Genomic DNA, 24,231 nt, shown 5'->3' with positions numbered 1-24,231 from the left:
CAAAGAAAATAGCAAGAAGTCAATTCAATTCAATTCAATTTTATTTATATAGCCCAAAATCACAAAGAGATTTGCCTCATTGGGCTTCAAAATATAAACAATTGTTAAAAACTAAACAGACTACATAAACTGGTTATCCCTGCCCTTAGACCCTCCCTCCCGGTAAGGAAAAACTCCTAAAAAAACCTGAGTCAGGAAAAAAAGAAGAAACCTTAGGGATTCCCACAAGTCAGATTTTCTTGTGGGGGGGGAAATATAACATTAGACAAAATGCTGGTAAAGCATTAGCAGCTCATTTCTTTCATATGTGACCTATATAATTGCTGATGAGATTTAGTTCTCCCTATTAAAGCAAAAAAGGTAACAGTTCCAGCTCGTCTGGTGTATCCAGTTTGATATATAAGTTCATGGTCATTAGTGGTTTATAGAGACCTGACTGATCTCTTGGTGACTCAAAATATAACGTAAGACAATCCTGCAATTCTGAACGGCTCAAGGTTGTTTGTGTGTCAAATGTTAAAACACATGACAGCGCAGTTTTGTAAAGGCTGATAAAGAGTGGAAAAGTTACCAGGATAACAATCCTAAGTACCCTTATTGGCTCATTCAAGAATAAGCTCATTTAAAAAGTAAGAAAATAAAAATGTTATACGGTTAAAAAACATTAGCTTAGCTCTCTGGGATTTTTTTTATAACCATTGACTGTATATGAGAACTGGACAAAGTAGGTGTGATGTCACCCATAGAAACCGACTTGCTGCAGGTCCCAAAGAAAATAACTCAATCCAGTTGCCATTTTTTGGCGATACGGAAGTCGCCATGTTGGAACCAGTAATAGTTAGTTAGCAGTGATTGGTCCAACTTCCTGTGTGTAAATCCAGGAGGGAGGAGTCTTTCAGTCTACTTGTCATACACAGTCAGGTTATAACCAAGTCCACACATTTTGCACCCATTTAACGCAAACCTAAAAATAACACTTTACATCTCCTCAAATGACCACTAGAGGCTGCTTTCAGAAGGAAAATACATATTTTACATTTTTTGTACATTTATCTATAATCTGGTTATTTTGCAATAAACATTTTTTCTTTATGGCAGCTCCATGGCTTAAACTAAATTGCTCCCCTACCCCTATATTTGAAGAGAAATCAAATCCGGACGTTACTACCACCTAATGATGTCCTGAATAGTCACCGGTCATCTATGTTAGCGCATAACTGCCAGTGCTCAGAAAATACATAACGTCTGTTTTTTAACTTCAAAAAGTCTTTCAAAAACTCAATACTTACATTTAAGTGTAAATGTCTGTGTATTCATAGCTACCAGACCTACCAGCGGAGAGATAGCCGGCCTAAGTCACTATGGCTCCTCCTCGCATAAAGACTTTAGGACACCACTTCAGCTTAGAATGCCCCAACAATTGGAGCAGTAGGGGTGTAGCTATAAGGGCTGGGAAGTAATTCAAATTTGGTGGACCTGATCTGTTTATCATTTCTGACATCAGACTGTGCTCCAGGAGAAATGTGCCAAACCAAAATCAGGTTATTCTGTGAGGCTACAGGAAGAGAAACTGTTGCATGTCATGCTCATAAAACTCAATTTTTACTCTTTAGACACTATTTATTATGCATGTAATCTATAAAAGCATGATATTTTCATAACATGTAAAACAAGGATTTCTCTTCTTAGACCAAATTCCTGTGTATGATGTTCCTAAGGTGCAAATCACACCGACTAATCACTCAACCAAAAAATACACTCCCATCATATTTTGGTCGGTTGTAAAGGTGTTCCCAGTGGTATTTTAATTAGGATGATGCAATTTTTAGCAAAAAAAATAAATAAATAAATAAACTGTCATTTTTAAGGATGTAGTTTCTGCAGAGCGGCAGGAGTTCATCAGAAATTTACCTCTATGTTGCAGGCGGGGAGTAAGCCTATGCTCATTTCCCATCATCCTTTTGTTTACAATCTCTTTTGCTAGCATAAAGCCTTTTACAACCCCAAGCTAACATTAGTGGTAGAGATCGAGAAAACGAAGATGTACATGGGTCTGTTTGTTAGTGGATGCATCAGAATGGAGCAGATCGGGGAACTTGCTACAGGTTTTTTCCAATGGAATTTTTGCGTCGGCTCCTGGTTCACAACTTCGAATACATAGAAATTCACATTTTAGTTTAATTTTCTTTACATACATATATTATGAGAAAACACTTATCATTGGAGTGGGTTATGTTCTTACTTTAAGTGATTTGTTGATGCGATTTGCCCTTCAGGGCCACCGTACTGTTAAAAAACACACAGCTTTTTCCTTTTTTTAATCTTGATCTGTAAAAAGTCAGGAGTTGTGAAGGGGTGTGCTTTCTTTTTCATGTAATCGCATGCTTTTAAAGAAGTCCTCAAGGGAGGAGATTGATATCTTAATTTGTTGTGCCCCCCCCCACCCCACCCCATACACACAGATACACAAACACACCACAACCTGAGCAGCCGTGGTCAGTGGTCCTAGGTGAAAGGTGAAAGGTCACTGTAGACCTTCGAGACACCCTCCCCCCCATTCCCAAAGCAGACAGAGCTGACTCCAACAGGGAGACAGAGTGATGGATGGAGGGCTCGCACTACCCTCCAACACACACACACACACACGGCTCAAATCACACGCTCTTCCTCCCCGTCATCGCCCTCCTCCCTCTACTCAACCCCCCAAGCCACTACCAACACCGCCGCCACTTTCCCTGGAGAGCAACCCGGAGGGAAGAAGGTTGGAGTGAGAAGAAAGGAGAAAGGACAAACGTCAGTTTAAGAAGCAGACAGTGGTTGGCAGAGGAGAGAAAATGGAAAGGCTGGAGGAGTGACAGTGAAGAGAAGATTAGGAGATAGGTTGGAGTAGATGGAGGACATTAGGGGGGGGGAGGAGGAGGTGGGAGACAGAGTGGAGGAGGAGGAGGAGGAAGAGGAGGGGGGGTGGATAAAAAAAAAAAGGTCACATGACCATGTAGCAGCTGCAAGGCTGAGAGGGGGAGAGTGAAAGAGTCTCACACAGGAGCAGAAAGACGACGAGCAGGAGGACAACAGTGAGCAGGAGGGTAAGTGTTTGCATGGTTGAAATGCGCGCATATGCACTCTTTAGTGCGTTGGTGCGACTCCTCTTGTGAATGATGTAGCTAAATATCACAGGAATTGCTCGTAAAAAAGAAAGACTTCAGAAAGAAGAAAGCTAGAAAACATGAGACACAAAGAGATTATGTGTGTTGGCTTTTGTTAATTAAGCTCCAGTATGCAGAGATAAACGCGGACAAGATGAAGAGGAGCGACAGGGAGGAAGGAGTGAGAGTGGAGAGAGGAGGGAGGAAGAGAAGGAGTCGATAGAAACTGTCTTATCATCTCTCCTCTGACTGCTGGGCTCAGCAGAGACACACAACATCCACATCCACACACACACACACACACACAATCCTTTCATTTCCTCATATATAAACATGTAAAGAAAACAACAAGAGATGATCAAGTCCATCAGGAGTCGCATGAATGTGTTCATTAATGTTGTTTCTTTTCCTAAACTTGTAAATATTTAGCTGGAATCTATAGTTTCATAGCTTTTTTTCTCGTCTACTTTAGTTGAAGATTCCTCTCTTAACGCGTCTGTTCTCCCCCCGCAGCATGAATGTGTTTTTCTCACATGCGTGACAGGTAGAGGGTGAAATCTAACCTGACATCTGCACATTTGAGATTTCCGATAATCTCAGCTGACAGGCTCCGAGTGTCCTCTACGCTCATCAGCGGCGCGGCGAGCGGCGCAGGAATAGTCGTCTTCAAAAGTGCACATGTGAATTTCTTTCTACGGCGTTGACTCCCTCTGATCGTGTGCTCTAAAGGTGTTTGTGTGACAGAGTTTGGTGGTGGTAATGAGGTCATGGCTGTAGCAGGAGGAGGGGGGGTCTGCCGGCTAATTGTGGTTGTAATTAACATTAGTGGGTCAGTACAAGGGTAGAGGGTGAGGACTAAGGTTAATCTGGTCGTGTTTGGTCTCACTGTCCAGCAGATGGACAGATGTTCCTGTTAGTTATATTCCACCTCTGTAGAGATATATATCTATGCGCTTTTAACTGTGAAGATGGAGCTATACTTATTAAGTCTTATGTAGAGATGCTACCAAGGTCTTAAGACGTGGCGGCTGGCTCCCTTGATGGAAATGGACATCTGTGCGCTCATGTGTGTGATTTGCTATTAGGGTCAGCACTCTATTTGACACAGCTCTTCTCCCACTCTGTCTGTCATGATGCTGACACACTCAAATGCACACACCATCACACCCAGACACAAAGACGTACACACGCACGCAAAAAAAAACCTCCTACTTGTCGGTTCAGTTCCAGTCACACAGTGTAAATAAGATACCAGCTGGGTTCAAAACGCATGCAATTTCCCTAGAAATCCAGTTGTTGAGGTTGTGGTCACCAGCTGCATCACACACTTGTGAAAACAAACTTGTTTTATGTTAAGGCTCCTCACATCTTTCTTTTTCATCCCAGGTATGAACCATGAATCTAACAAATCGGCATCATTAGGAATGATCTCCACAGCAACTCGAACCACGGCTACAGTCAGTCCCCTCAGCCCACTAACCAATGGGAGCGCAGTTGCCCAGTCTGCGAACTCAGGATTTGCCGCTGCCCTTCGTAAACTGGCCAAACAGGCCGAGGATCCAAGAGGTGAGCGCTAGGGCTGAACCATATGAGGAAAACTTGTAATGTGTGATATTAATCAATAATGCAATGACGATTTGACTTGTGATACATGAACAAATAGCAAAAAAAAAAACGTTTATACAAAATTTATATTACAGTGCAACAGTTTTATTTAAATAAAGGCTCCAGTCAATTGGTCAACGACGTGCAGGGGTTCATTTGATTGCTCAAATGTGCAAAGGGTTCTATTTGATTTGTCGAAGTCACACTACAACCGTATTTTTTTCTATCATAAAATCGTTCACAGTGATATTTTAATTATGATTATTAAGTTTTTAGCCAAAATCGAAAAGCTTTTGTCATATTTATGCACAGCAGCAGTAGCTCATTAGAAATGCAATTCTGGATTGTGGATGGGACTGTTGACACAGAGCGATCCAGCCCTCTCCCCGTTGCTGAGAGCTCTGTCTGCCCGTTCACACTTGAGCTAACATTAGCGGCTCAAAAATAACGATGAGCAATATTGGATCAATGCAGTCGTACGGTTTTGAGCCAGAACCACAATTCACTACAGCATGAATGCTGAACCCCCATTTTAGTAGCTGTGTGATTAGTCAGAGCATTTTCAAGCATCCAGTTTTCATCTGCTCCTGATCCAACGTAATTTGAATTAAGAAATACTCACAAACAGTTTTAAACATAGATTCTTTTATATAGGTTCTCTACTGTAAGAAAAATGCTACAAAATCATGTTAAAACCACAAAAAAAATACTATTTTCATTGGAGTAGGCCTTTAAATACTTCAAGCAGCCATGAGATTGTACAGGCATGTGCATAAACTCCAATGAAAATAGTGGGTTTTTTTGTCCTTTTAACATGTTTTTGTAGCTTTTTTTCTGGTGATGGATGACAAATATAAAATAATTTGAGGTTTAAACACTTTTTCTGAGTATTTCTTTATTCAAATCGTAATGGATCAGGAGCAGATGAAAACCAGTGGTTTAAAAAAACTCAAGTTTGTGATGCAGCAACCACCATGGGGAGACCTAAGTCTCACTTTTCTGATGCATCCACTTGCAGACAAATAGGTCCATGTACACCTTCGTTTTTCTCACCTGAGCTGGTATCTGGATCAAAACTGTGTGGCTGGATGGCTCCAATGTTGCTTGATGTTTTTTTTTTTTATTGCTCTGCTAATGTTAGCTTGAGGCTCTGAGGGGCTGTAAGCTAGCGGGAGAGAGTGTGAACAAAGGGATGATGGTACTTTAGCGCCAACAGTTCAGAGGCTGAATTTCTTATAAGCTCTTAAAAAGCCAAACTGCCTTTTTTTTGGCTTAAAAAAACTGAAAGACCACTAGGAACGATTTAACAATAGATACAAATATAGTTGAAGTACGATGGATAGGACTTTTGCGTATTGCACAGGCTGATATCGTGAAAACGCTAAATATGTGATTTATTCTGTAGGCCTAACAAGTGCATTCTTTTCTATTGTCTCAGCTGGACACAAAAACCTGAAAAAAATTATTTAAAGACAAAAGAAAACTAAAGACGTCCTAATAGGTGGATTTATAGGCTGTCTTTCTGCTCTTAGTGATAAGCTAACTGTATTAGCACAGGGATATGGGGAAGATTTTAATCCTCTTACATAGGAACAATTTTTTCTAAGGTTTGAACAAGGCTCTACATGCTTGATCACAAAGCACGGTTGTTTGTTGCGTTAATGTAAAATGGTTTTGCTGCCCCCCCCCAATGTATTTGTGAATTTTTGCTCATCTCACTGGTGTCCTAATGAAGGTTTTGGAGAACGACCTACCCCGACCCCTACCTCTGCCTCTTCGCTCATTTGTTTCCATTCATCTCCTTATCATGAGAATCTAATTACAGGCAGCTTTAACAAGCTCTTTGTCTGCCTCCCCCCCATTCACCATCACCATTATGTCTTCTATTTCTTCTCCAACATTAAAACCTGATTTCTGTCTAACTTCTATTTTTGTCGGTAAATATCCATCACATCTAACAGCTCCCTCTTTGTTATGTCACACCATCATCTTGTCTGTGCTTTTTCACTCCAGCTAACTTCCGTCCCCCCTTTTTTTGTTGTTTTTCTTCCATCTTCTTTCCCTTTTCTATCCCAGTCACATTTTTCCAGAGCTTCCCCAAACCTAAACCACTCTTCAGCTCTTCCGTGTCTCATAGTTTCCTCCATGATGTCCCAGAAGTCATTCTGATCCCACAATCCGTTTTATCTGATCTTTTAAGTCATTTTTTTTCTGTGTACCACTTCAGGTTCTGCTCTCAGTGGTGAGTCATCTCCAGTGTCTTCCCCGGCCACCAGCCACAGCTCCCCAGCAACCACGCCCAAGCGGGCTTCATTAGGGCCCTTCTTGGGGCAGAACAGGGGCCGCGGTGTCCCCAGCACCCCTCCTGTTGTCACCATCGCCCCCACCAAAACCAGCAACGGCCTGTGGAGGACAGAAGGACGACAGGTAAGGGGTGTTGCTTTTCCAAACACCTGCTGGTGTTGCCGACGAGTCTTGAGACATCTGCTGTTATCTCTCCGTGCAGTTGTGTTTTTGTCCCCCCCCTCGTCTTGCCGCTCTCTCTCTGTCTTCCTCTTCCTCTCAGCACAGATGAGAGCGCCGTTTCTCTGCCCCCCTTTTATCTCCGAGCTGCTGCTTCCTCTATTAAATAAATATTCCCAGTGCTTGTCAACATCTAACTGTCAAAACCAGCCATCCCACCATTTCCTTCATCGTTCACCTCTTTCTGTCTCTCTCCATCTTGTCTCCCGTCTTCATTCTTTGGCCCCCCCACCCTCCACCCCTTTCCTCTTGCTAATCAGTCCGTGTCTTTTTCAGCAACACATGACAGGTTTGTAAAGAAACACTGGAGGCTGCAGTGACTGGCACTTATTGTGCTCAGCTTCCTGCACTGTGTGCATGTGTGTGTGCATGTGTACTTGACCCTTCACCACAAAAGACTTAGGTTATGAAGAGGGAACTGTGTGCGAGTGGATGTGTTTACTTGCGGCGATGTGGGTGAGTTTAAGCCGGGGCAAAGAACCAGGCCCCCTCGCACAATGCCGGAGTTAGCCCCCACAGTAGCCACTTCCCCCTGGATCAGAGCTGTCTTTCTCCCCCCTTCACAAAGAGCACTCTGTGGCCCTGCCCGCTTTGGAGCTCCCATTCATTCATCCAGAGAGACAGAAGAAGGGAGGAAGGCAGGAAAACTCAGAATAGGATGGTAAGAGGGAAGGCAGCAGAGACAGTCTTTTAAATTGTTGTGTGAATTCTGCTCGGCTTTAACAGCTTGAGCAGAAAGAGCAGACTGTGTGTGTATTTGAGCTCTCGTTTTTAAAGGCCATTTGTAGAGTGTGAGGTCAGAGGTCAGGGAGTGGGATGTCTGGCAACGAGACTCAGCATGCGCTCCTTTCTCACCTCGAACTAGTAAAGCCCAGTTAAAAATATGGTTCATCCGTCATACAAATGGATGGATACAAAATCATTCAAACGTTTTTAAATAAACACTGAAAGTCATCAAACAAAAGGTAGCAGATCAGGTGTTTCAGAGGAAGCTCATTTGTTTGTGGTTTGACCACTGTCAGCCCAACCTGTAGTACAAGCTGTTGCCATAGCAACGCGCGCAACACTTTAGTGCAAATATATTTGAGTAAATTAACATAGGGCTGCATGGTGGTGTAGTGGTTAGCGCGCTCGCCTCACAGCCTTAGTTCGAATCCCGGCTGGCTCCTTTCTGTGTAGAGTTTGCATGTTCTCCTCACTCGTATGTGGGTTTTCTCTGGACGCTCCAGCTTCCTCCCACAGTCCAAAAGCATGCTGCATAGGTTAATTGGTATCTCTAAATGGTCCCTTAGGTGTTTTGCCCAACATTAGCTTGGATTGGCTCCAGCAACCCCACGACCCCAGTAGGGACTGAGCAGGTTTGGAAAATTAAAAAAAAACTCTTCTATCTACTTTTCTTAATGTCTTCTCTTTTAAAGTTTAAGTCCAATTAGCTGTCACACACCTGAGTGTGTGAGGTTTGTTCTCTGCATTTGACCCTTCCCCTGAGGGAGCGGTGAGCTGCAGACACAGCCGTGCTTGGGATTCATTTGGTGGTTTAACTCCCCAATACAACTCTTTAATACTGAGTGTCATTTAGGGAAGCATTGGATCCCACTTTTGGAATGACTCTCATGGATTTGAACTCACGACCTTCAGTATACGGGTGGACACTCTACCCCATGATCGCTGAGTTGGTCTTTAGGTTGGATTTTGTTTAATTGTCTTTCTCTAGCCTGAATCTTGATGCTTTAGGTTAGTTTATAGAGAAAGTAGAGAAATTGCTTTAAAACAGACAAGAAAAAGGTCAAACTCAACAGTTTTCATTTATTCCTCCCCATCTGTGTGTTTGAGTCTCATTTTTGAAAACGTCCTTTTGTCACTGTTGATTCCAAAGCTTCAGTTTGACCTTAAAGGATGATTCGGTCTCCAAGCTATGACCTTGGTGAGGGTGAGCTACAAAGGAGGGAACAGTTGTCCAAATAATAGGATCATCTTTCCACTTTGATCGTGACCTGTTGTGACACATCAGACCCACTTATCCACTCTGCCGAGCCTCTGTGTGCCGCTCGGAGGTTTTTACTCAATTTCATTTCTCGCCCCTCTTTTTTTTTTTTTCTTTTTCTCAATTTGGATCATTGGATCTGGCACACACACACAAACACGCAGTAATCTCAGCTCTCTCACGCTATCTGTGTGTCTTTCTGACTTCTTGGCAGGCGGAGTTGAGCGTTCAGGGGCTCAGCAGGGAGCGAGTGGCAGCTGAGAGCAGTCAGCCACAGCAAGATAAGAGGACACCGCCCATCATCTCACCTCACCCACTGGCCTTTGGTCACACTCCCAGTAACATCATGCAGGACCCCAGGATTCAAAGCATAAGGTTGGAGAAAGATCCTTTTAGTCTGTGTCTTCATGTTGCAGCCCACTGCAATTTAACAAAAACTCTCCTGCTCTGCAGTTTGCCTGGGCAGATGCACTCTGTGGTTCCTTCGGGTGCCATTCCTGAGGAATACCTGAGGGCTCTCCGGCCTTTCGCCAATTCAGAAGATCTCCGCTTGACTTCTCTGCCCCTGAGCCTCGACCCTGCTGTCGCTGCCCACGCTGCCAGCGCTGCTGCCTACTACCATCCTGCCTACCTGCACCACCCACTGTCCTTACCCAGGTGACAACATTTCTCTCTTCTGCCAGAAACCAGTTTCTCTATGTCCAAAGTCTCCCCATACTCCCTAACTACTAAAAAACTATGTAGTGCTTAAGATTTTAAAAGCAATTTGAAAGCCATAATCACTACCTTTTCTTTTAAACTGCAAGTCAAACTTCATAAATATGATAATTGTATGGAGACTATTAATGAAGCCACTGTGTGTTCTGAAGATGAAAAGTGGATGTTTTATAGAAAGAAATATTTTTAAAAAATGTCACCAAAATTCTTCAAATGCAATGCATTGTGGTCCATCTATTCAGCATTAGGGGTGTGTATTGTCAAGAGGCTGGCATTATATATAACCTTTATTTCATCAGGCAAAACATTAAGAACAATTTCTTATTTACAATGTTGGCCTGAAAATGCTAAAAATACACAACAAGAAGAAAGGAAACAACAAACATGATTAAGACATATTAAAATTACCGATTAAGAAAACATGTACATGATTCTTTAAAAATGTCCTTTACTCTGCGTTTAAAAGCAGACAGTGAAATAAGAGTTTCCAGATGGAGTGTCCTTTGGTAAAAGTTCCAGTCATTTGGAGCAGCAAAATGAAAGGACATAAGGCCAAATGAAGTCCGCGTTTTTGGAACTTTCAGTTTGACGAGTTGTGAGGAAAGAGTGTTGTATCTGGACGGATGCTCTAATTGTAGTAACTCTGTCAGATATGGAGGTGAGAGACCAAGCAAGCTTTTGTAAATAAATATAAGCCAGTGATTATTGCGACGAGACTGCAAAGAAGACCAATTAACTTGGGAGTACAGCTGGCAGTGGTGTGTCCTGTAAGGGGCATTAGTAACAAAGCGTATTGCAGAGTGAAAAATGGTGTCCAGTTTTTGAAGACTTCCTTTGCAGGCATGGCGATAGATTATATCACCATAATCAAACAAAGGAAGAATGCACATTTCAACAATGATCTTTTTATAATACATATTGTGATACGCATGTCATGATACAAGACGTATCCTGATATATTCCAAGACAGTACCAGACAATATTTAGCTATTTTTTAAAATTATAAATTAAGAATGATCTGAAAAATAAGAATTTTTTACAAAAGTAAAATTAAAAATAAATGTTATTTAATGATCCGAATGTATCTCATAAACAAGTTGCCTTTACACAAGCAAATTCATGGTGCTTTCCTTTTGGTAATTTAGGAAATATTTAAGTGGAGAGCATCGATGCACACTAGTTTTTCACAGAAACTTCTGGTAATATTTCTAGGGCACTTGATTTTGGACTTGTAGATTATGACAGTCATATAAAATGGTGCACTAAGTAGTGAGTGGTGAAGGAATTCAGACACAACTTGTGTAATTTCTACTTTCAGTGATCATGTTTATTTGTTTGTTCACCTTTCGGCTTATCCCGTCAGGAGTCGCCACATCATGTCTAGAGGAATTTTTTTTTCTGCTTTTTTTTATGAAAAAATAAAAAAATTTGCTAAACTTCGAGAAAAAAATATAATAGAATATTTCATGAATTTTTTTTCAACATCATATATTAGTTGCATAAAAAACAATACAGAAACAACAAGACTAAAAGAAACACAAAAAGCTTTGGAATCTCAGACAGCAATCTATTCAAGTTAGTGCTGTCATGTGATTAATTATATGTAACCTAATTAATCAATTTATATTCACAATTACCGTATTTTTCGGACTATAAGTCGCACCGGAGTATAAGTCGCAGGGGCCAAAAAATGCATAATGAAGAAGAAAAAACCATACATAAGTCGCACTGGAGTATAAGTCGCATTTTTTTCAAGTAATTTATTTTACAAACTGGTTGAAAAAAACGATATTACATCATCCTGGAAGGTAAGTTATAACATTCATAAGTGAATAGAAAACACATATTCACATATTAGCATCATGAAAAAAACGAAAAGGTGTAGCATTTATATAACATAACAGTTTTATTTAACTATAGCCTCAAGAACTCATCAACTTTGTATCTTTACTGTAATTAATTGCACGCAATCTCACTCCATATCACTAAATCCGTTAAATTCTTCATCCTCTGTGTCACGTCTGAATAACTAAAGTAAATAAAGTAATTGCATAGATCACCATAAGAGGGCACTCTAGACTTACGGTCCATATCTCATCTCATTAAAAATTGGTATATAAGTCGCACTGGAGTATAAGTCGCAGGGACATTCAATCTATGAAAAAAACCGCGACTTATAGTCCGGAAAATACGGTACTTTAAACCTTATATTTGTTTTGAAAAGCCTCATTTTAAAGTATTTTCATTTCATTTGTGATATTGTGGTGCAGTAAAAGATCGAAATACAAATAAAAAAGTGACTTTATTAAGTTTTTTTCCTTCTAAACTTTACTTTGACACCACCAAGGAGTACTTTTTCTCCAATATTGAACCATTAAGAAGAAAAACAAACATAAAAACAATCAGGTCCAGAGTGCTCTAATTTACCACATCAGAAAGCAGTAGAAAAACTTTTTTGATACTATCTTAAGTTGACATTTGCTACATTTTCCCACAGTTTATCAACTGAAAAACAGTAGAAAAGACATTAGTGATTTTATAGTTTCCTTTAACCTGATTGATCATTTTGAAGACTGGCAGGAAGCAGAAGAGAAATGGAGAAGAGAACGTTAGAAAGAGGGAATAAAGCAGCACTCTTTTAGTTTGTTTCTTTAGAACAAACTTTTGCTTCATCATCTGGACAACAACAATCACTAAGAGGTGAACTTTCTCTCTGAAATGATGCTTTGTTTGACATCTCCTGTCGATGACTTTCCTTTAAGAGAGGGCAGAGCGAAAGCAGAGCGCGGGCGCAGTAACTGTTACCATGACAAGTAACACAACATGTTTTAAATAGTCCGCTTATTGTGAAAAACAACCTGAACTTAAAAGTACAACAGGACTGAAGTTCTGATCATTTATTTAATATTTATTTTCTTCATAAATGACCAGATAATGCTCTTCGAGATGTGCATCATCTGGTCATTTAAACGGACTGCACGGAAGCAACAAAAATGAGATCAATGCAATTAAAAAAAAAGTTAAAAAATGTTAAGGAACAGTTCATGAAAACATCTACAAATGTGGGTAAAACTGTAAAAATGTATAACCCCTGAAATGTTTCTATTCTACAGGATGGATGAGTCCCTGTGTCTTTCTGCACTGCGATCGCAGTTCTACTCTGTGCCTGCAGGGGGCGCCTTCCCTCCTCTTCACCCCTCTGCCCTCCACTTGCACCTGCCCGGAGGGCGCTACCCCGGAGAATTAAATCACACAGCTCTGTCTGAGAGGTGACGCTTCTTTCCTTCCTGCTCTCCGTTTTTCTGCCTGTTTCTTTGTCTTCGGAGCTCCCTCCCTCTCTGCAGGGTGAGCACAGGTTGCTGAGTATGTGGGATATTTTTAGCACACACCCCATAGTGCCTCCTATACACTCATCACACACACTGCCCTTCACACACACAAAAGAAACACACAAACACAGTGTGTGCATGCATAAACTTTCACACATTTACAGAAGTCTAATCTCCTCCCTCTGTTCCGCTTTGTGTCATTTTTATTATTTCTTTGAGTTTCTTTCTCAGTTTGACAAAGCACATTGTTTCCCTGCAGCATAATGCACACGGGGAGTGTTTGTGTTTGAAATGGATGGTATTTATCATCGGGTTCTGTAACAGCTCCTGCATTTCTTGTAGTTGTGTTTTGTGCTATTGATTGCTGGTGTATGTGTTGTGTGTGTGTATCTTTGTCATTATCCTGTGGATACCTATTAAGCGTTCATCTGCTCTTGCTCAGTCATGCTGTGTGCGGATTATTCTCCTTGTTGTAAGTGGAGAGTGTGAGTCTGTGTGTGTTTTCCGTCAGAAATGTTTGTGCAGGTTTCACCAGTGTGTGGGTAATATCAGCCTCATATTGGGTGTTGCATCTCTCACCTTCTGTCTTTGTGTGTTTGTTGTGTTGTGTGTGTGTGTGTGTGTGTGTCGACTTGCCAACCCTCCTCACAGGCTACAGATGGAGAATGAGCTCCGCCAGCGTGAGAGAGAGCAGGAGCGTGAACGAGAAAAAGAAAGGGAGCGCGAGGCCGGGCTGGAGCGAGAGCGAGAGGAGGAACTTGAGAGGGAACGTGAGAGGGAGCTGGACAGACAGAAGGAGAGACAGAGGGACAGACACCAGCAGATGGTCCGAGCCGCAGAGAGCCACTACCTGGCTGAGCTGCAGGCTCGGAGGCCACCGCCAGAGGACAGGTCCAGGCCTTCAGAGAGGCTGACCCCGAACAGACTGGGTACTGACACACACATGCACCACCAAATACCCAATGATTAACTCATTATTACACATTTATGCTAAATTACTTACAAGTAGATTATTTCATTAAAGAAATTAATTTAGAAAGTGAGGATATAATCAACCTGCTGTGAGGATTGTGCCCATTTAAAGCCCCCTCTGATGATTTATGGGGTTTATTTTAAAAGTGTTCCAGTGGTCTTTTATTATAAATATAATTAAACTCAAAACTTATCATTTTCAAGGACATAGTTTCTGCAGAGCAGCAATAAATCATAAGAAATTCACCTCTAAGTTGTGGGCGGGTCTTTTATTCTTTATATGCAGTACAGGCCAAAAGGTTGACACACCTTGTCATTCAATGCATTTTTTTCTTACATTCTATTCTATTCTATTCTATTCTATTCTATTCTATTCTATTCTATTCTATTCTATTCTATTTTATTCTAAATAACTGAAATTATGTTTGATATTCTAGTATCTTCAAAATAGCCACTCTGTGGCCTGTACTGTATGTCCTCCATCAATGCCAAAAACACGATTTTCTGCATGTGGATCTTTAAGTTACTTAAAAAATAGATTATTTCCCAAAAATAAATTAATTTAGATAGTGGAGAATTTATCCACCTGCTGCTATGATTGTACACCAAGAAACCCAAAACTACAGGAAGGAATCTGACAAGAAGACAAAAATGTTTTATTTTCTTCAAACTCTGACAGAAGTTTTAGGACTTCAAATTACAGAAAATATACCAAGTACTTCTCTCAAAATCCCACAGTTAAAAGTCTTAGTCACATGCACGCGTACGGTGCTGAAGGTTTTTGGGTTGTCTGGGCTCATGGAGGGTCCTAAAGAGGAGCCGCTGCATTTTAAAGGAGGTCAAGTGTGTGTTACAGTTCCCTTTAGAGTTCAGAAACCTCAAGAAAATGGAAGTTACCATTATCGTTAGTGTGGTAAATGTATCGTGAAGTATTAAATCTATTGTAAGTTGCATGCACCTATGACGTGTGGGTGGTACTGTCATACGGTGTCCCTATGCCACACTCCAGTCACTATTAAGGCATGCGTACTGACTTCTTACTGACCGCGCACAATAACTGGAACGTACCGTACCACTACTCACCGTATTGGACCGCTTAGTGGAAACGAGAAATAAATGTTCGCTATGATTTGTCACCTGCAGCATGTTTATAGAATTAAATCTACATTAAGACTTTTGCTCTACAGGCTCTCCGAGCTGCCTTAAATCTTGATATATTCATGCTGGTCACCTGTTTGTCCGTGTTTCACTCACAGACAGCCTGCATCCACCTGTAAGGGCAGTTGCGACTAAGACTATATATAAACTGGATTTCAAATATTTATCAATGTTCTCTTTTCTTGCATCAGCGGATGACTAAAAGATCTCAAACCAACTCAACATCTGCATTAATGTACAACTAGAGGTTTTGAATTTAACCCAACTGCTTAAAAAATCACCAACTCACATGCGGTCATTTTAAAATATTAATTTATCAGTTTGGTCCTGATATATGGACCGAAAACAAGAACTGTTAAACCTTCAGGTCAGCAGATAGACAGAAATCTAAGACCTACAGTCAGCGCCAGACCTGTGCTCTTCAGACACAACAAGAAGAGACATTTAACAGTAATAGGCGCCGTGGAAAATAATCAATCCAACCAACACCCTGGACAGCATATCTCCACAGCTCCTGTCAGCGCACCAGTGGAATTTATCAGGAATGTTTATAGCTGCAGAACACAATCTGTAATGATTTTTCTGACCTTTCTTGACCTCCTCTTTTGTATCAGAGTATCTTGAGATTAGATTTAACAAGATAGATGATAACAGGCAGATCCCTAGTGAGTGAATCCCTGCTGAAAACAAAATATTTTATTCTCTGGATGAGAGTTGACAGTTTAGTAAAATTCCTTCTCCATTCTGATGCACTGTGGACATCTGTATTATTAAACTGTATAATAAATAAAGCTGTCTTCTTTCTGTAGATAAAACGAGGGACTCGGATCATCAGAGTTTTCCAGCACCAAAGCCCTTGGCTCTTCACTCCTCCAGGGCCTCTGTTCCACACCCAATCCCCAGCCTGCTGCCCTCCCACCTGGGGAAGCATCGAACTGCGTCCTCTGGGGGGATTCCTGCAGCTCTGGTATCCACAATAATGAATCAGAGGACCAGTGATGAGGCGTGGTTAACACAGCAGCAGCAGCAGAGAGAGGTTGCTCTGGAAGTTCGATCTCCCGGAAAAGGGGTGGAGCCAAGAAGAGACAGGTTAGAAAGTCAAATCAATGAAAATAATTTTTTATTCCTGTTTTTTCTGCATAAATATAAATAAATGTTGTTTTTTAACAGAACCAATTCCCTCTATCACAACTCGAGCAACAAAGACGTGCCTGCCTGCCTCGGTGCCCCGCCTCCTCTCATCTCCCCTAAAGGTCCTTATCACCCTCACGTCCCCCCCACCACCCTGTGGAATCCAGCCTCTCTTGTTGACACGCCGACAGACTCTCGCAGAAAACTCAACCCTTCCACACCCCCCATCCGACCTCCCCCGGGACTAACCAGAGCTGACAGACCCTTAATGAGCTGGGGGGAGAGAATGGAGGATGCAGGCAAGAGGACTGCAAAAAGCCCAGAGAGGTTCCCTTCACTGAGAGGGGGGAACCTGCAGGATCCTTGGAACAAGGCCGAGGAAGCTCGAGTCAGTCAGAACCTGTATTCCCGGCATCACATCAGCGCCCTTCACCCCAGGCTTCGCGTGCCGCCGAGTGACCTGGGGGGTCGCAGCCAGGCAGCTTCTCCTCCTCTGCCGAGGGAGCGCCAGCGGCCGGCTCCAGACAGCATGTTGGTTTACGACGAGGTTCTGCAGCAGCACCGCCGACTGCTCAGTAAACTTGACCTGGAGGAGAAGAGGAGGAAAGAGGCCAGGGAGGGAGGTAAGAGGAGCAGGGACAGGCCCTCATGAGAAGAAAATGACTGCGTCTTGATTGCTTCATTAAATTTAGTTCATAAGCCTGCAGTTTTTTTATGATAATCTCCCTCCTGGTCTCCCTTTTACAGGTTATTATTATGACCTGGATGACTCATATGATGAGAGTGACGAGGAGGAAGTGAAGGCCCATCTGAGGAGAGTGACAGAGCAGCCCCCTCTCAAACTGGACACATCCTCTGAGGTGTGTTAGCTGGCTGACTCACATCGCAGACTTGAAGCTTGAACATTTCTGCTTGACTGATACCCATCTGTTCCAAATTGTCTCTCCAAAGAAAGTAGATTTCCTCCATTTGTGCGGTCTCACCACTCTGGCTCATCGAGATGAGCTTGTGTCCCAGAAGAGGAGGAAGAGGAGGAGGATGATGAGAGAGCGCAGTGTTTCTCCGCCCGCAGTGCAGGGCAAAAGGACGGTCTCTTCACTCTCGACTCCTACGACCCCTCTTTCCACCACGTACTCAGCTGAACAGATGGATAAAACCCCTGAGCTGGAGGAGAAAAAAGACTTTCTCCATATGTTGAGCCTCACCCATGTTAACCCACAACAGAGGAGAGGTAGACACCTTTTTATTAATTACACAGCTTTGGTGGTGTTTTGCAGGGTTGATTCCCCCCAGAGAAAACACAGTTTTCCTTTTCTCAGTCGTTTCATGGAGGATGTTGGAGAACAAAAAAGAGAAGGTTGTAGCACTTTTTAATAAGAGTAGATTTGCCTGTGAGCGCTGCAGCGTTTTTAGTTTCTCTTAACCTTCAACACTAAAACCAAACCCAACGAGAGCCACAAAGTCCCACCTCCCCATTCATAAAAACATACATTTAATTAATGCTTCTGTGGCTAATAAACCTCGTTAACATGTAGCTTTTAAATATTTACAATAATTGAATTACAACTGTTAAATCTTTCTATAACGATTTCATCTTCTTTTACTTTTGACGACAGAACATGCGATTTCCTTTCAAAATAAATACACCATAGGTCAGTTAATTTAGCAAATCAAAATGCAAAGTCAACCATTTTCTATGATTTTGGCTTTAGTATGCCTCCATCCTTTTTCTGGTTTTGCAGTTAAATGCAATAATGACAATATTTGTGTAGGATAGATATTTTTTTAATCTCTATATTTAAATTCATACTTGAATTCATACTTTAAGTACTTTGTCTCTAAATAGCAACTTGTTGTGTAGCAGATCATCAGATTCTAAAAAAATAAACCACTCACGGTAGATTCATGACATATTGAAAATCCAAACATAAATAACAAAACTTAATTAACTTAAATAAACTACAAAATAAAAATAAGAGCTACAGTGAAGGGATAAAAGACAGTGCAGGGGTAGCAGAATCCTTCACAAAAAGTGTTTTAAATGACAAATTTCAGCAAAAAAAAAGCAGAAGCGGGAAATGTGTTCAATCGTTCGTTAACATTATTGACTGTATATGAGAACTGGACTGAGTGAGTGAGTGTGACTTCCTCCATAGAAAATGGCTCACTTAGAGCCAGATGATGTTAGTAAGCAGTGATTGGTCCAAGTCGGTCTGACTTGCCGTTTCTATGGCAACTACTCTCGCCAATCAGGACTGAGCTTGCTAGAAGCAGGCTTGGGAAAATCAGTCAATCAAATGTTTTAAACTTTTGACGTGGGACAAGCGGGCATCACATGCTTTTACTGAGACGTCTGATTGGTCAGTTTATAACTTGGATAACTAATAATGAAGAAAAATATTTCGAAAAAAATTTGGATTATTAAGAACATGTAAAAAAAAGTTTGCAGAACAAGAATCGTTATTCTGATAATATAATGACTGAGTAATAGCTGTTTATTTCTCAATAGAAATCTATGCGATTTTGGTTTCTTGGAGTCACCGAGTACTTCCTGTTTGGAGCAGGGGGGAGGGGGCAAGGCCACACAGTCCAGTTCGTTTCAAATAAACGGTGCGGTCCAATCCAGTCCAGTATTTTCCGTGTTTCCATTATAAAATGGACCCATTAATCCAGAGCGAACCGTACTATTTTTGGACCCCCGTTGGTTGAAGGTCCATAGAAAAATGGAACGGTCCGGTTAGAAAACGTTTAAACTGGTCATAATGACAAAAGAAAGCATCTGTATTCTTCTTCTTTACTCACAATCCTCTCTCAAAAAACATTAAATGCTTTGAATATATGACGAACCAAAAACCAGGTGGAAAAAAATGAGCTGCTGGATGACTTCTGTTTACATGTGATCCAACTTTGAGTTGAAATGCTCACCTGAATTACCGGGTCCATTCTGTACTGTACCGCTCAGTGGAAACGAGGCTTTATGCAGTCAGTAGTTAACTTGAGTCTTTTCTGGTTAATCTGGTCTATGGAATAGTTGGGTTCAATGTAAGGAAGGAAAAACCGGTTTAAAAATGGAATTAAACTGTAAATCATTGAAAAGGTGGAAAATAAAAAGCTTGAAATTGAAAGTTTTGGTGGATATGCCTTAATGACTTAAATATTCAAATTTTTGTCAGATTTGCATCAGTTCTCATCCGTTTCCATTTTGTCTTCCCTCTGTAGAAAAAGAGAGGACAGAGGAACTGCTGATGGCCATTCAGAGGAAGACTGTGACTTTAGACACACTCAGATATAACCCTTCACCACTGTGTAGAAGCCCCAGTCTTCGCTCAGCGGGTGAGCCATATCAAGATAACCACACATACGTTTGCAAAAGCTTCCTCTGACTTCACTCTTGTGATCTTCAGGTGACTCCTCCACAACGTCTCAGTCCAATGGACACCTGTACCCCGACTCTCCCAGCCCTTCTCCTCCCTATTTACACAAATCTATGCACCTCCACAACGACACACTAAAACCATCCAAGGATTCCCAGCTGGCCTCCAATCTTCCTCCCATACAGTCGCATCAGGAAAAGCCAGAATCTATGGAGAGTTCAAGAAAACTCCGAACTCATCAGAATGGTGTTTCAGGTCCTCTTTCCAAATCAGAGTCCGACTCCTCACAGAACGGACGGAATCGACCGTGGGAGAGGTTCACACCTGAGTCTTTCGCTCAGCGCTTCCATCAGACTGTGCTGCATTCCACACACAACACCCTGAAGAGCAAAGGTTCACATTCACATTCTGCCCTCTAGTGGTTATAAGTTGCATTAGCATAAATTGTGACCTAAAAATGGCTGTTATGAGTGACTGTGTATTTTCTTCTCACCCCTTTCCCCAAAGGAGGACAAAATAGTTTCCCAGAAGCTGGTGGGAGATCTGATCGTTGTTTTCCTCATAACATCTCTCAGAAGAAAACTGCAAACTTAATCACAGAGCATGCAGCTATCAACGGCCATCATTCCCCCGCAGCCTCTCAGGATACTCCAGCTCCACTGGACCACGTGTCTGACGGGGAGGAGGAGGACTCGGATCAGGAGGATGACGAAGCAGAAGGGGACGAAGCTCCAAGAAAGTGGCAGGGCATTGAAGCTATTTTTGAAGCCTATAAGGAGTATGTGGAAGGTGAGTCAGGAAAAAAATCATGACCTACATTTATTCAGTTTTATTTATAATCTCATTCTGAAGGAAGTTCTATTTTGGAAAGCTTCTCTCCACCACCTTTGAATCATTCTTGATGCATGTCAAGCCACTTGGTCATGTGATAAAAATCCATCCGCTACTCTTTTGAAGCGGCTGTGCTAACTACTAACTTGAAAAATCTGCAAGCTAGCAATGTTAGCAAAACATAAACATATTTGGAAAATTACTTTCAGCCAGTGAGGAAACAGAATAAGAGCATTTGACTTCAAAAGCTGCCTTTAACAGACTAAAACCAGGAATCTTTGCTCCAAACATGGATTTATTGTGACAGTTGTTCCCATACACCATAATAATAATAATGCATAATATTCAGAAACTACCTCAGGATGGTGCTAATAATTTAATTATATAATATAATTTTATTATATTTAGAAAATACCAGTTTTAGTGACCTTTTTTTATCTTTCGCTCCTTAAATGTCAGGTGAGGCTGAAGTTGGCATTAGATTTTTTTAGTTTTCACTTTGAAAGTTATGGATTAGGAGAAATTTTTAATCACAATTTAATTGGCTTCTACGCAAACGCTAGTGTACAAATAAAGTTTAGGACAGCTGCAGATGTTTTACAGAGATGGACGATAAACTTTACCCTCATAAGTTAAGAGAAAGTGGAGGCTTAAAGAAAGAATTTGGGCACCCACTTCAGCCTCGTACAAACCGGTCGGTGAAAATACCTTCTAGCATTTAACCAGTCTGTCGCCTGAAAAAGGTTGGAGATTCAAACTAACCCAAGATATCAAGAATTCTCTCAATTTAATATTCTCGTCTTGGATAAATCCAGATGTTTTGTGGTCAGAAGGAATTGATTAATCCCCTTTTTTCTATTCTCCACTTTTTATTTATTTCATTTTTATTAAATTACTATAAATGTTTTAATTGTGTTTGCAAAATTTTGAACTTAGATTGTCTCTTTTGCTGAGGGTTAAATATCAAACCTTTGCTGGCATGTTTGTCATGTTTGTCAACTCCAGTTGTTTTCTGTCTTCACAGAGGCGAGCATAGAGCGCCAGATTCTGTACAGTCAGTGCAAAAAACTTGAAGCTCAGAACTGCAATCTGACCAGAACTGCGGAGCAGCTCTCTGTGACGATGGGGGTGAGAATTTGATGCGTGTGCATTTTCTTTGTGTGAACTCTTGCTTTAATAATGCAGCTAATAGTTGTGAGTGTGCAACTGGAACATTTCTGTCCTCTATTTACCAGGAGCTGGTGACTCAAAGGCAGAAAGTCAGGGAGGAGCGGGACAGACTGCAGGCCCAGCTCGAGCACTTCAGAAGGTGTTTAACACTACCCAGCATTCATTGGGGCAGAGGCCAAGTCAACGTTCACCCATCGAGGTGACCAAACCCTAAAGCTACGTACACACCGGGCATGTGATGCCGCTTCAAGAACGCTCTGAAAGTGGGGTTTTGAATGCACTTTTAGCATAAGGTGTTCATACTGGAATGTCGATACCCGATACTAGCGCATGTACTCACATTTAGAAGAGGCTTGGTGCGAAATGTCGAAGTAGTGTGAATATCGCCAATTTTGCTCCAGGCTTTTTCTTTCACAGCTCTATTCCGATATATGAAAGACTTTGTCATATTCCATCTGGGCACAAACCGTATCAATTAACTTCACCTTCATGATCAATTTTGAAACAGTTGGCACTTCCGTGTTTTCAAAGGGGCGTTACCCATACATCAAATTACAATATTCAAATCCGAGTTCAACTGGTTGAACAATGGCCGCACGTTCAATATATGTAAAGTCCAAAAACAGACTTAAGAACTTGTGTAGCAACATGTAAACGGCAAAGAAGTCCAAAATGCAGATATGCGCACGTTTACATCGACTTTTCATTTGTAGCCGTCACTCAAATGCGTGTTTCCGAGCCCAGTGTGAACGTAGCATAAGAGTAATGCCTCTGACAGCAAAGGAACAGTGGTGAGAATACTTGACGCACTTGGGGGGCCAGGCATCTAAGTCCCTTTCTGGAGGGCCATTTATTTACCCAAATACAGATTATTACATTTTCTGCCATGTTAGTTGCTGCAATCTGTGGCAGATTGTGTCCTCTGTCAGTTCCAAACCCTGCCTTAGTTGACTTAAAGGACTGTCCACCATTTAACCCATAATAAATCAGATCATTTGAGTCCACACCACTGAGCTCAAACTCTGAGCACACATCTTCAGCCTCCCCTCACAGCATCAGAGAGGCTTTCGTCGAGAAATCAAAGCACACCTCAGGCCTTAAAACGAGACGGGATGCACTTGAAATCTTATCGGAGGAAATACTTGACAGTCCTGTTTATGCTTTTGTTTTTACTAAGTTCTGCTTCGGCCACGACATTGTGTGCTCGTGAAGGAACTTCAGAGAAAACGAAGCGCCTAAACGTATTTATTGTCCAACTGCTTCGTTCAGGCTTTGAGTTTTTGTTAGTATTGTCACTTGTGATAGATGAAGAGTTTTGTGATAGATGAAGGTTAATTGCTTTAACCTTTCCTTGTGGGAAGCCATAAGCTTTGCTGGAGAATTGCTGCTGGTCAGGATAAAAATGTCTAGGAAAACAAGAACGGTGGTTTTATTCAGAAAAAATTACAACAGCAAAACACTTGGAGATAAATGGATGATGGACAACGCCAAACATCCACAGGGACTAATTTGAATGATTCATCCAAAAGCCTTTTCTCTTTTTTTTCAGTATCCTAAAGCAGGTTCTGACATATCTTCTGTAGATCCACACTGTTAAATGTTCATATCTGAAGTGCTTTTAAGGTTTTGATGTTTGAAAAATAAAATTATTACAAAGGAAGTGACATCATTTTCCTACTGTTTATTTTAAGCATTTTTTTTCACTGTGGATGATAATAAACTTAATGTTTTTTTAAATATTTTTTTTGTTTAATGCAGATAAATTATTGTCGAAAACATTTTTCTTTTTTTCCTGTCTAACTTTTGGAAGCACAAGCTACCGCTGCAGTTTCCCCTGATCTCCTGAACGTCCTGCTCAATCCCCTTTTTGAACTTGTGAATTCTTGAATATTTGCTTAATTGGTTGATATGTAATGTATTATTTGGGCTGTATAATTGCAATGAATTATTTATTAACATATTGCTGTACATTCCAATGAAAATTTACATTAAAATATTTGCAAAACGTCTCAACTGCTTTTGTTGTGCGTCTGACCACAAATCACAGGTCTTTGTATTGTACTGCAGAATAAAACTTTATTGATCCCACAAAGAAGAAATTACCATGTTACCACAGCTCTATTTAAACTTAAAACATTTATAGCAACAATATTTATTGTCCTGTGACTTGCCAGTCTGATTCTTTTATACTCAATGCAACAGCGTAACGATGTTAACGGGTTAACATGTTTGAGAGAGCAAACCTTTTATGACCGTAATGTATCTGTTGGGATAGCAACTCGCATTAGTGT

General features: G+C 41.2%; 1 protein-coding gene across 5 annotated transcripts in view; it reads left to right on the top strand.

Moving 5' to 3' along the window:
* LOC112152726 (genetic suppressor element 1) overlaps positions 1 to 23,953 on the top strand; it is a 44,060-nt gene extending 20,107 nt beyond the window's left edge. For 3 of the 5 annotated variants that reach the window (XM_036212458.1, XM_036212460.1, XM_036212461.1), the window contains exons 2-15: positions 4,533 to 4,712; positions 6,979 to 7,178; positions 9,473 to 9,915; positions 13,089 to 13,244; positions 13,956 to 14,233; positions 16,244 to 16,523; positions 16,605 to 17,188; positions 17,313 to 17,425; positions 17,517 to 17,796; positions 19,785 to 19,898; positions 19,970 to 20,332; positions 20,447 to 20,728; positions 21,795 to 21,898; positions 22,006 to 23,953. In XM_036212458.1, the coding sequence (XP_036068351.1) occupies positions 4,533 to 4,712; positions 6,979 to 7,178; positions 9,473 to 9,915; positions 13,089 to 13,244; positions 13,956 to 14,233; positions 16,244 to 16,523; positions 16,605 to 17,188; positions 17,313 to 17,425; positions 17,517 to 17,796; positions 19,785 to 19,898; positions 19,970 to 20,332; positions 20,447 to 20,728; positions 21,795 to 21,898; positions 22,006 to 22,143 (3,515 nt within the window). In that variant the 3' untranslated portion in view covers positions 22,144 to 23,953. Of the gene's footprint in view, positions 1 to 232; positions 3,087 to 4,532; positions 4,713 to 6,978; positions 7,179 to 9,472; positions 9,916 to 13,088; positions 13,245 to 13,955; positions 14,234 to 16,243; positions 16,524 to 16,604; positions 17,189 to 17,312; positions 17,426 to 17,516; positions 17,797 to 19,784; positions 19,899 to 19,969; positions 20,333 to 20,446; positions 20,729 to 21,794; positions 21,899 to 22,005 lie in introns of those variants that run through there. The other 2 variants (XM_024282486.2, XM_036212459.1) reach the window with 2 other exon arrangements.
* The last annotated feature ends 278 nt before the right edge of the window (positions 23,954 to 24,231 follow it).

The sequence above is a fragment of the Oryzias melastigma genome, linkage group LG6 (genome assembly GCF_002922805.2).
Source record: "Oryzias melastigma strain HK-1 linkage group LG6, ASM292280v2, whole genome shotgun sequence".
Classification (NCBI taxonomy): domain Eukaryota; kingdom Metazoa; phylum Chordata; class Actinopteri; order Beloniformes; family Adrianichthyidae; genus Oryzias; species Oryzias melastigma.
This window is presented reverse-complemented; position numbering and strand designations above follow the sequence as displayed.